We start from the raw sequence: 12837 nt of genomic DNA on the forward strand, positions 1-12837 counted from the left end.
AAGATTTCACCTAAACATTAGGAAGAACTTCCTGACAGTAAGAGCTGTTTGACAGTGGAATTTGCTGCCAAGGAGTGTGGTGGAGTCTCCTTCTTTGGAGGTCTTTAAGCAGAGGCCTGACAACCATATGTCAGGAGTGCTCTGATGGTGTTTCCTGCTTGGCAGGGGGTTGGACTCGATGGCCCTTGTGGTCTCTTCCAACTCTATGATTCTATGATTCTTAAATTGTGGCGCCCAGAACTGGACACAGGACTCCCGGTGTGGCCTGACCAAGGCAGAAGAGAGCGGCACTAGGACTTCCCTTGATCTGGACACTAGACTTCTGCAGATGCATCATTAGTTCTTTTTTCCCTGCTGCATCACATTCTGTGCAACAACAAGGTCCTTTTGTATTGTTTTTATTAAGGATTTTCTTGAGTTACAATAGTACAAACATCATCTCTATTTTCAGATAATAAAGATCATAACCAAGGTCTTTTAGATGTATGGCTTAGTCATTTGGGAATATCCTGAGCAATAAGCCAGAGAAATTGGGGTGGAGGTTAATTGGGGTGGGGGCCCCACCTGCCTCCATGCATCACCCCCTCCTTTTTTTGTGAAGTCTTCCTCACTGCCCAGTGAAAGGGGGGGGGGGCTCTTTCAGCCTTCACAAAACACTCCAGCCATTGTCTTGGTAATTGTCTGTTTCTCATCCTTTCCACTCCTCTGAAGGAAAGTCTGGAGCCTCCTTCCAAAGTCTGCTTTATCTCTTCCCAGACATTTGGAAAGGGCTTTCAGCGCACCATGAAGAAACCTTCCCCACAGTGTGAAGGAGCCAAGCTCTGCCTGAGCATGCAATGCACACACAACACACAGAGGAAAGCTGCTTCCCAAAAGCTCAGGCTGCAGGCAGGAGGGGAGATAAGATCAGCCTTTGCTAAATAGCCCAGATGCAGGAGGGGTTTTTTGGTGGGGGGAGATCCTCCTCTCCATCCTCCTTCCAGCAGTGGAGCCTGGGAAGGCCCCACTCTGTTTACAAAAGGAAGGTCAAGGGAATTAAATGTTTATCATGGCGCTAAGCAAGGAGCAGGACCACAAGGTGGAGGCGTCCCCAGTTGTGGCAGGGTGACCGCAGTGACCACAAGGGAGGAATGACTGAGGATGAAGAAGGGGGTGCATGGGGACAAAAGGAGAGGGTGGGTGGGAGCAGCTGGCCAAGAGCATTGGGGCTGCATCAGAGCAGGTGGGCAGCTAGCTCATATCTTGCACAAAAATCTGCTTTTTTAATTTTTAAAAAACCACCTCTCGGAAATCCCCCAAAGCTCACAGGGATCCTGAGCCTGCCTGTCTTGCTTCAGAAAACAAAGCAGCCCTTTGCACAGACAGATGCAGGCCCCCCTTCTCCAGCAGAGCATCCACGTGGTATGCAGAAGGCTCCAGGCAGGACTGGGAGAGACGCGCCCCCCCCCCCCGAGCCTAAAAAACCTGGAGAGTTGCTGCTGGTCAGTGCAGACAATACTGAACTAGGTGAGCCAAAGTTCTGGCTCGTGATTGAAGGGGCCATTAGAATATTGTTCTCTATATGATCCCCTTTGTGTGAATCTGTGCTTCAGGGACCCATTAGCAGATATGTGTGGTCCATCATGATAACGCTGCTTTGTAAGAAACTAGCAACCGAGATAGACTGCCTCTGGTGCTGGAGGTTCCATAAGGGCCTAAGCAGAGTCAAGCCAAAGGGGGTGCGTTTGGCCCACCCCTGAGAAGGGAGCCCAGAAAACCAGAGGGAGATCTTTGCTCTCCTAATGGGTTTCATGAAATTGATGGTTAAACATCCAGGGAGAGGGAGAAATAAACAGGTTGGTGGCCAGCAGACTGGAAGCTGGGGGGGGCGGCGGCTGAGCATTACTTCCATCACCAAAGCAAGCAAAGGCAGGCCTGGGATGGGATGCTTCAGCTGAGATTCCTGCATTGCAGGGAGTTGGACTAGATTAAGGTTTAGACAGAGCTTGCAGGGCAGCGGCTGAAGAAGGAGGAAAAAGGTTTTTCTTGTGTGTGTGTTTCTTGTGGCTGATTAGCTGCTCTCCCTGTGCAAAGGTCAGAGGGGGCAGGGTTTCTGCTGAGGCAGGTGATTAGCTGTGGGAGGAGCTTGTCAGAGCTTGCAGGGCAGCGGCACGTGCCTAGCGGCGCGCGCAGTTTGATCCATCTTTAGATTTAGGGGAGCTAGTTTCAAACGTTTGTTGGGGGAGACCTAGGGTTTTTTTGGGGGGAGTTATTTGTCCTGTCTGCACGCTTCTTATGATGGAGGACCGCTGTAGCCAGCCCCAACGACACGTTCTCAAGATGGAGAGTGAGGGAACAGTTGCAGTCGCCTGCGGTTCCTGCACAATGTTTGCCATCTTGCCAAAGGTTGCAGGCAGCTTTTTACCTGCAGCAATTGCATGTTGATTGCCCTCTTAAAAGACAAAGTCCAGCAACTGGAGGAACGTGTAGCTACGCTCCAAAGAATTAGAGAGCTGGAGCTCTTCTTGGAAGCAACAGAGCACACCGTCTCCACCAAGGAGGAGACAGGGGACTCCCCTGAGAAGGAGGCTAGTTCACCAACACAGGAGCCAGATATATGGAGAAACGTGACTCAAAGAAGTAGGAAGCCCAGGGTTCGCTCTGATTGTTTAGAAATACACAATCGCTTTGAGGTCCTCTCCCCTAGCATGGAAGACAAAGAGCAGACTCCATTTGAGGATCTCTCCCTCGTTACAGTCGATCAGGTATATGAAGACGAGCAGCAAAGTCAGTCCTCAGGGAATGTGCAGGCGACCTTGGAATGGACAGCTCACGGAAGAACCCCGACCAGACCTAAGAGGAGGCGTGTAGTGGTGATAGGGGATTCCCTACTGAGGGGAACAGAAGCAGTGATCTGTGGGCCTGACAAGATGTCTCGGGAAGTGTGCTGTCTCCCCGGGGCTAAGATCCAAGATGTAACTGAACGACTGCAAGGAATCATAAAACCCACTGACAAATACCCCTTCCTCTTGGTTCATGTGGGAACCAATGACACAGCAAGCAATAGCCTCCAGAAGATCAAGAGAGACTATGAGGCTCTGGGCAGGAAATTGAAGCAATTAAATGCACAAATTGTGATCTCATCTGTCCTCCCAGTTGAACGATGTGGCCCAGGGAGAGAGCGAAAAATAGTGGAAGTGAACAGCTGGCTTCGCAAATGGTGTAAACAGCAACGGTTTGGATTCTTAGATCACGGACTGCAGTTTCTTGAAGATGGACTTCTGGCAAGCGATGGGCTGCACCTCACAACGGTTGGGAGGAATGTTTTTGCCAAAAATCTCAGAAACCTCATCAGGAGGGCTTTAAACTGACTAATGTGGTGGAGGGAGGCAGTGCTCCTGAAGGTAGGAGTCTATCAATTGATGAAGATGATCATCCAAATATCATAGACCGAATGGAGCAAACAGCACGCAAACCTAGTGATGGGAGGAAAAAATCCTTAAATAAGAGACACGGGGGAATGATTAATGGACTTCAATGTCTGTACACTAATGCGCAAAGCATGGGTAATTAACAAGATGAGCTTGAGCTCTTGGTACAGCAAACTAAATATGACATAATAGGCATCACTGAAACCTGGTGGGATAAGTCCCACGACTGGAATGTAATAATGGAGGGATACAATCTATTTCAGAGAAACAGACCAGACAAGAAAGGAGGAGGAGTGGCGTTATATGTCAAGGATGTGTATACCTGTGAAGAGATCCAAGATTTAGAACTTCAAAGCCAAAGTGAGAGCATTTGGGTCAAAATTAAGGGAGAGAAGAATAACAGGGACCTCATTGTGGGAGTTTACTATAGATCCCCAAACCAAACAGAGGACATAGATGATGCCTTCCTGGAACAGATGGCCAAGCATGCAAAAGGAAGGGAGATAGTAGTAATGGGGGACTTCAATTACCCGGATATTTGCTGGATGTCAAACTCAGCCAAGAGCATAAGGTCAAACAGATTCCTCACTGGCTTTGCAGACAACTTCGTTGTCCAGAAAGTGGGAGAAGCAACAAGAGGAACAGCCATTTTAGACCTGGTCCTAACCAATGTTGATGACCTGGTTAGTGGGGTAGAAGTGGAAGGATCATTAGGCGCGAGTGATCATGCTCTTCTGAAGTTTACTATACAGCGGAAAGGAGCAGCCAAGCATACTAGGACTCAATTTCTTGACTTTAAGAAAGCCGACTTCATAAAACTTAGGGAAGTGCTGGGTGAGATCCCATGGACAGTAATACTAAAAGGAAAGGGAGTTCATGATGGCTGGGAGTTTGTTAAGAGGGAGATAGTAAAAGCACAACTTCAGGCAATACCAATGAGACGGAAACATGGAAGGTGCCTAAAGAAGCCAGGGTGGCTATCTAAAGAACTTTTAACTGAGTTATGATTAAAAAAGGATGTGTACAAAAAATGGAAAAGGGGGGAAACCACCAAAGAGGAATTCAAACAAATAGCCAGCACGTGTAGACACAAAGTCAGAAAAGCTAAAGCACAGAATGAACTCAGGCTTGCTAGAGAGGTTAAAAGCAACAAAAAAGGCTTTTATGGGTATGTTCGTAGCAAAAGGAAGAACAAAGAAACAGTGGGGTCACTCAGAGGAGAAGATGGTGAAATGCAAACAGGGGACACAGAAAGGGCTGAACTCCTCAATGCCTTCTTTGCCTCAGTCTTCTCCAATAAAGAAAACAATGCCCGACCTGAAGAATTTGGAGCAAATGATTCAGCAGAGGAAACACAGCCCAGAATAACTAAGGAGATCGTACAAGAATACTTGGCTAGTTTAGATGTATTCAAGTCTCCAGGGCCAGATGAACTGCATCCAAGAGTATTAAAAGAACTGGCAGATGTGATCTCAGAACCACTGGCAGTCATCTTTGAGAATTCCTGGAGAACAGGCGAAGTCCCGGCAGACTGGAGGAGGGCAAATGTTGTCCCTATTTTCAAAAAGGGGAAAAGAGAGGACCCAAATAATTATTGCCCAGTCAGTCTGACATCAATACCAGGGAAGATTCTGGAGCAGATCATTAAGCAAACAGTCTGTGAGCACCTAGAAAGGAATGCTGTGATCACCAATAGTCAGCATGGATTTCTGAAAAATAAGTCATGTCAGACTAACCTGATCTCGTTTTTTGACAGAATTACAAGCATGGTAGATGAAGGGAACTCAGTGGATGTAGCCTACCTTGATTTCAGCAAGGCATTTGACAAGGTGCCCCATGATATTCTTGTAAAGAAGCTGGTAAAATGCAGTCTTGACTATGCTACCACTCAGTGGATTTGTAACTGGCTGTCTGACCGAACCCAAAGGGTGCTCATCAATGGTTCCTCTTCATCCTGGAGAAGAGTGACTAGTGGGGTGCCACAGGGTTCTGTCTTGGGCCCGGTCTTATTCAACATCTTTATCAACGACTTGGATGATGGACTCAAGGGCATACTGATCAAATTTGCAGATGACACCAAACTGGGAGGGGTGGCTAACACCCCAGAGGACAGGATCACACTTCAAAATGACCTTGACAGATTAGAGAACTGGGCCAAAACAAACAAGATGAATTTTAACAGGGAGAAATGTAAAGTATTGCACTTGGGCAAAAAAAATGAGAGGCACAAATACAAGATGGGTGAGACCTGGCTTGAGAGCAGTACATGTGAAAAGGATCTAGGAGTCTTGGTTGACCACAAACTTGACATGAGCCAACAGTGTGAGGCGGCAGCTAAAAAAGCCAATGCAATTCTGGGCTGCATCAATAGGAGTATTGCATCTAGATCAAGGGAAGTAATAGTGCCACTGTATTCTGCTCTGGTCAGACCCCACCTGGAGTACTGTGTCCAGTTCTGGGCACCACAGTTCAAGAAGGACACTGACAAACTGGAACGTGTCCAGAGGAGGGCAACCAAAATGGTCAAAGGCCTGGAAACGATGCCTTATGAGGAATGGCTAAGGGAGCTGGGCATGTTTAGCCTGGAGAAGAGGAGGTTAAGGGGAGATATGATAGCCATGTTCAAATATATAAAAGGATGTCACATAGAGGAGGGAGAAAGGTTGTTTTTTGCTGCTCCAGAGAAGCGGACACGGAGCAATGGTTCCAAACTACAATAAAAAAGATTCCACCTAAACATTAGGAAGAACTTCCTGACAGTAAGAGGTGTTTGACAGTGGAATTTGCTGCCGAGGAGTGTGGTGGAGTCTCCTTCTTTGGAGGTCTTTAAGCAGAGGCTTGACAACCATATGTCAGGAGTGCTCTGATGGTGTTTCCTGCTTGGCAGGGGGTTGGACTCGATGGCCCTTGTGGTCTCTTCCAACTCTATGATTCTATGATTCTATGAAGGTTACCAGATTTTTTTCAATGAATCCAGGGACACTTTTCAACTTCAGTAGATTTTGTATGGGGACTGATTTGTAAATCCGGGGACTGTCCCTGGGAAACAGGGACGTCTGGTAACCTTAGACTAGTTGACTCTCAGGGGTCCCTTCCAACTCTACGATTCTAGGATTCTAAGATTCTTTCTTGTCTTGGATGGAAACTTTCCTTGCAGCCATTGCCCCGCCCTCTCTTACTCCTAGCTCCACCCATCAATGGCCTCTGGCCGCCAGAAAGAGATGTGGCCCCCGGTCCCCTTTGCGTGCTCTCCTCCGTTGGCGTCAAAGATCCCAAGGGAAATTGTAATCTGGCATCATCCTGCTCCCGCCAAGGGTCCTGGGAAAGGGGCCGGGATGATTGCCTTGCCTCTGGACATTTTCAGCCTAATTGCATTAAAACTACAATATTTACAAATTGGATGGTCTCAAGGCTTCCTGTTGATGTCAGAGTCAGCACTCTCCCCTCCCAGAACCCCCCAGAACCCCAACTCTGTTCACTAGGCCTCACTTCCCCACAGCCACCGGTCCCAGCCGCCTCCCAATCTGCTGCCCCAAGCAGGATCCTGAACCTGGGGAAGCAAGGGGGGAGCAGCAGCAGGACCCCTCAAGGAAGCGCAAGGCTGACCATGCAAATGTCACCTCCTCTGCCCAGACGCTGTCTTTTGAAACCGGGAGACTGAACTTCCACCTGCAAATCTTGCTCTCTGCCAAGCTTGGCTGGAGGCCAACCAGTTTAGCCATTGCTTGGGCTGGCTGCCAGTCCAAACAAAGGATGCTGTCAGAATCAGACCCACACAGGCCCATCTGGTCCAGCCTCCTCCCCTCACAGTGGCCTAATACCCCTGAGAACCTAGGAATCCAGATAGACTGCCTCTGGACCTGGAGGTTCTGTGTGGATGTAAGAAGAGCCTGTCTTCTGGATCAGGCCAAAGGGGACCCATCTAGTGCAGCCCCCTGCTCTCACAGTTGCCTGTGGAAAACCTCCAAGGGAGATCCCAGCACCGGAGCAGCTCTCCTGTCCTGCGGTTTCCAGCTGCCTCCAAATATGGAGGAAGAGCAGAGCCTCCCCTCTCCTCCTCCTCCATGAATTTGCCCAGTCCGCTTAAAGCCATTGCTGCCTCCTGGGGGAGGGAGTTCCTCATGTGAATTTTGTGCTGCGTCAGGAAGTTCTACCAAACCAGATTTGGACTCTCATCTTCCCTCCCTCCCCACCACCTTAAAGCTTTGCTTCACACCCCACCTGCTGAAGAGTTATGGAAAGCAACAAATCAGCCTTAACAGCACAACCTGGATCTGCCAGCATGTGGGGGCCAGGGGGGCCCTCTGGGGCTCCCAGTCACCTGCTCTCCAACTTACCTGAACGGTGCACAGGAAGGTCAGCCAGATGAGGAAGACGGTGGTCAGGGGAGAGGTGCTCCTGCAAGAAAGAGAAGGAAATACTCTAACAAGGGCCTATTGCCAGCTTCATTAATGGCTGATCCTGAAATGTAGGATCCCCTCCAAACTGGTGCCAATGTTTTGTGCTAGTTTTGTGCCGTGAACCCCTCATTTTGTGCCACCGCGCCAGCTGAGTAATTGACACTCAAAGCAGAGAGGGGGGTAGGAATACCCCAAAACCCAACGTTGTCTGATTGAAGCTTCTATGGTCCAGAAATCAGGGGAAGGAGAGAGACAGACAGACAGACGGATGGACAGGTCAAGTTGGTGGCCATTGCTACCGCTTGTGGCAGGGAGTTCCACAATTTAACAAAAAAGTCCTTCCTTTTCTCTGTCCCAAATCTTCCAACCCTCAGCTCTGTTGGATGTCCATGATTTCTAGCAGGAGGAGAGAGAGAGGAAAACTGCCACTCTCCCCATTCCAGGCATCATTTATAACTTCCTACCCGGTCACATCTGCCTCATTTTTTATTGAAACTCAAAAGTCTCAAACACTTCAGCCTTTCTTCATTGGTTTAACTGCAGCCTCAGTTTGCAGAGGGCCCCCCCCATGGCCAGGGGACCTCTGGGCATGTGCAGAGGGCCTTTCCCCTTATGGTTTTCCCCCCAAATCAGTCCCCTGGGCAAGGAGAGGAGAACACCAAGCTGCCTGTTCTGGACACCACCTGACGCTGCCAGATATATTTATTCTGACATTTCGATCCTGTGGGTGGATGAGAGGGTGAGAGGCAGCAGCGATAAGGGGCTCACGTGCCCTGGAAAAAGAATAGGGGGGGGAGAGGGAGGGGTCCCCTTGGAGGGTGTCAGTTGCATCCAGGGCCTACAGAAAATTATGAATTATGCAGAAGAGAGGAAACGGCGTGGGGGGGGGGAGAGAGAGAGAGAGAGAGAGTGTTTTCCTCCCTCTCTCTAAACACTACACCGCGCCTGGGCAGCCAACATATGTGGAAGATTCGGGGCAGAGAAAAGGAAGGCTTTCTCAGTTGAAGTGTGGAACTCCCTCCCACAGGAGGCAGCAGTGACCACCGGCCTGGACAGCTTTAAAAGAGGGAGGAAAGGGCTATGGATTTCTACTCGCCAGGATGGCTCGGCTCTGCCTCAACAGATGGAGGCAGCAATGCTTCTGAATCTCAGTTGCTGGAACCCCCAGGAGGGGAGATGGTTGCTCTTGCACTCAGCTCCTGCTTGTGGGTGTCCCAGAAGAGGTCTCTAGTTGGCCACTGTGAGACAGGATGCTGGGCTAGACAGGGGCGGGGTGTGGCTTTGGCCTGATCCAGCAGCCAGGGCCTTTGTATGCCCTCATGGAACCTCCAGGCTCTGAGGCAGTCTACCTGGATTCCTAGTTTCTTAGGGGTATTTGGAGCCCGTGAGAGAAGGATGCTGGGCTGGGTGGGCCCCCTTGGGCCTGATCCAGCAGCCAGCTCCCCTCATGTTCTTAATCAAAGTGGAAAAAAGAAAACCCAGACTCTCCAGAGAATCAAGGGAGAATCAAGGGCACAGGCGGGCAGAACGCCAGGGGTTCCCCCGTCCACCCTGCATGAGCCGTGAGTCACCCAGAGCCATATGTGGGAGTAGAATCATAGAATCGCAGAATCATAGAGTTGGTAGGGAGCCCCAGCAGTCATCTAGTCCAACCCCCTGCCATGCAGAAATCTCAGCTAAAGCATCCGTGACAGATGGCCATCCGACCTTCTGCTTAAAATCTCCAAGGAAGGAGAGTCCCCAACCTCCCAAGGAAAACTGTTCCACTGTCAGACAGCTCTTAGTGACATGAAAGTTTTTCCTGATGTTGAGACAGAATCTTCTTTCTTGCAACTTGAAACCATTGATTCAAAAAATAATTATTGACATTGATTCAGGGCTGGAAACCTCTTATGGACTTTTTGCATGAAAGAGAAAACGAACCTGCAATATTGTGACTTAAAGATTGAAAAAATACTGATTATAGGAGATAGGAAGCTTGGATGTTAAGGAGTGAATACTGCACAGTGGTACCTCAGGTTAAGAACTTAATTTGTTCTGGAGGTCCATTATTAACCTGAAACTGTTCTTAACCTGAGGTACCACTTTAGCTAATGGGGCCTCATGCTGCTGCTGCACGATTTCTGTTCTCATCCTGAAGCAAAGTTCTTAACCCGAGGTACTATTTCTGGGTTAGCAGAGTCCGTAACCTGAAGCGTCTGTAACCAGAGGTACCACTATGATATGCTTAGGTGCAGGACAAAAAACTGTAAGTCTTTATCTTTCTTTATTTCCCCCTCTTCTTTCTCCCCTCTTTTTAAAAAAGGGATTAAGTAATAAAGGGATTAAGTAATAAAGAACACGCAAAAATTGGTTTTAAAAAGAAAGGAAAAATCGGAGACATAATAGGTTGAAATGTATAATATTGAATAAGATTTGAGAGAGGGTAAGGAATTGTTGAATCTGATTGTGTAAAGGGGAACACAGAAAAGGGAGATGCGACGAAGTCAGGAAAGAGGGTTATAAAGATAACAAGTAAAAAACCAGATTTTATTTGTTTTCTTTGTTTTCTTTGTTTTTTGTTTTCCTTTATTCTATCTATGTTTTTTATTGTATTTTTCTGTTTGGATTGTGTTGTTTGTCTTATTATACAAAATCTTAATAAATATCTTTTAAAAAAATAAAAATAAAAAAGTCTCTCTGGATTGGTTCTTTTTTAGATAAAGTATGTAATGTATTACATACTTAGAGTCCCATGGACTGCAAGAAGAACAAACCTCTCCATTCTGAAGGAAATCAGCCCTTAGTGCAGATCGTGAAGCTGAGGCTCCAAGACTTTGGCCCCCTCATGAGAAGAGAAGACTCCCTGGAAAAGACTCTGATGTCGGGAAAGATGGAGGGCAGAAGGAGAAGGGGACGACAGAGGACTAGATGGTGGGACAGTGTTCTCGAAGCTACCAGCATGAGTCTGACCAAACTGCGGAAGGCAGTGGAAGACAGGAGGGCCTGGCGTGCTCTGGTCCAGGGGGTCACGAAGAGGCGGACACGACTAAATGACTAAATGACTAAACGACTAAACAACAACAAAAACACATAATGTATTATAAAAAGATATTTTGTGATGGGTATGATTTTTTGCATATTTTTAGACAAGTATCAACAAAAATACTATTAAAGAAAAAAACAATTAAAAAGGAAATGCTGGGACTGGGCCACCAATTCCTGGAATGGCTCCCTGCAAGTTGAGCCACGCTATCATTCCCCTGATATGAACAAAGCAGGAGGAGTGGATATCAAAGCCGTGGTCCCCTTCCTGCTGTGTCTGCCCTGCCTCACATCCCTTCCTATGCAGGGCAGAGCGAGCGCTTGCTGAGATGCTCCCCCTTCTTTCCAGGCCTTCAGGGCAGGAGCAATTCTTGGGTTGGGATAGATGACCCTTGGATCCCTTCCAACACTACATTTATTTGATTCTACAGGGCAGGGACAGGCGCTCCCTTTCTGAGCACCTGGAGATGCCAGACGGCACTTAAGGCTGCCTGACGCCTCAAAAACGCCGGAGGCAGCAAACAGGGGCGGGGAAAGATCAATCCCATGAAGTTCTGGCGCAGCAGGAGCAAAGCCAGACTCGCTTCCCATTCTCCTGCCTAAGCCTGGGGGGAGAAGCAGCTCTGCTGGAGCCAGCAAAGCTCAGCTTTGGCCCTCTGAGCATTCACAGAGTGGCTTTTCCTCGGCCTATTCTCCAGTGTCTGATAGGCCTACATGGCCCTAACAGCCACCCAGCCACCAGGCCTCCTTCTCTCTGAAATTGAGAAAGTGCAGCTCACAGGAACTCCCTGGGCATGGAATCACAGACGCATAGATCTGGAAAAGACCCCAAGGGTCATCTAGTCCAACCCCCTGCAATGCAGGAATCTCAGCTAAAGCCTCCATCACAGAGGGAGGGTCATTCAACCTCTGCTTTAAAAGCTCCAAGGATGAAGAGTCCACTACCTCCCAAGGAAGACCGTTCCACTCTTGAATAGCTCTTACTTTCAGAAAGTTCTTCCTGTTGTTTAGTCAGAATCTCCTTTCTTGTCACTTGAAGCCATGGGTTCGAGTCCTACCCTCCAGAGCAGGAGGAAACAACCTTGTTCCTTCTTCCAGTGGCAGCCCTTGGGATATTTGAAGATGGCTCTCCTATCTCCTCTCAGTCTCCTCTTTCCGAGACTAAACCCAGCTCCTTCAACCGTTCCTCATCACACTTGGTTTCCAGACCCTTGATCACCTTGGGCACCCTCTTCTGCACGCCTTCCAGCTTGTCAATACCCTCAGGGTCCCATCCAACTCTATGCTTCTATGATTCTGTTAAGGGCTGCAAATCCAGCACAGAAGTCCAGAATCCTAACGGGGGTGGGGGTGGGGGGTGAGGTGGAGGGTGTCCAGTTGTCTTTGTTTGCCTGTAAGCAGCTTAGGAACAGGGCAAAATGCAAGTAAATAACGTCAATGAGAAGTCAGAGAACAGGGCAGCCTGCAAAAAACTGAGCTGGCTGAAGCTCTGTATTGTCTACACTGGCCGGCAGCCAGCAGCGGCTCTCCAAGGTTTCAGGCTCAGGGGTCTCTCCTAACTGGAGCGGCCAGCGGGGATTAAACTAGGGACCCACAGAGAGGTTGAAGTCAGGCACCCAAGGGAGATCCCTAAAACGTCGCCCCCCAAAAGTCTGGGGAGATACCTGCCTTGGCGCTTGCGATGGCCTCGAGGTGCCTTTTCCAGCCCACAACTCCGGGAACGGCAGCCTGTCGGCGACCCCCCTCCCCACAGCACCTTAGCCAGCCAGCCCGGCCCGAGCCTCAGTTTCCCCCGGCTCCCGCGCGCCCCGCCGATGCGCCCCTCACCCGGCGCCGTCGGCAGCGGCGCGCTCCAGGCCCGCGGCTCCTCTTCTCCCCGCCCGCCTGGCGGCGCCGCTGCGTCCCGGGACCTTGGCGGAAAGGGGGCGCCCGGGGGCGCCCGAGGGCCAGGCGGCTGGAGCGAGCGGGTCCCCCGCGCCGAGACGCATCCTTCCTGGGCTGCT

General features: G+C 49.3%; 1 protein-coding gene across 4 annotated transcripts in view; it reads right to left on the reverse strand.

The window, feature by feature from the left end:
- Positions 1–12837, reverse strand: part of ADAMTSL5 (ADAMTS like 5) — a 28030-nt gene extending 15193 nt beyond the window's left edge. For 2 of the 4 annotated variants that reach the window (XM_081846232.1, XM_081846233.1), the window contains exons 1-2: positions 11819–12164; positions 7748–7808 (exon numbers count right to left, since the gene is read on the reverse strand). Coding sequence is in view for 2 of the 4 variants with exons in the window: in XM_081846230.1 (XP_081702356.1) it covers positions 7748–7808; positions 12662–12822 (222 nt within the window). In the remaining 2 variants the exon portion in view is untranslated. Of the gene's footprint in view, positions 1–7747; positions 7809–10566; positions 10649–11818; positions 12165–12661 lie in introns of those variants that run through there. The other 2 variants (XM_081846230.1, XM_081846231.1) reach the window with 2 other exon arrangements.

Source organism: Podarcis erhardii (genome assembly GCF_964252035.2).
Source record: "Podarcis erhardii genome assembly, chromosome: 18".
Lineage (NCBI taxonomy): Eukaryota > Metazoa > Chordata > Lepidosauria > Squamata > Lacertidae > Podarcis > Podarcis erhardii.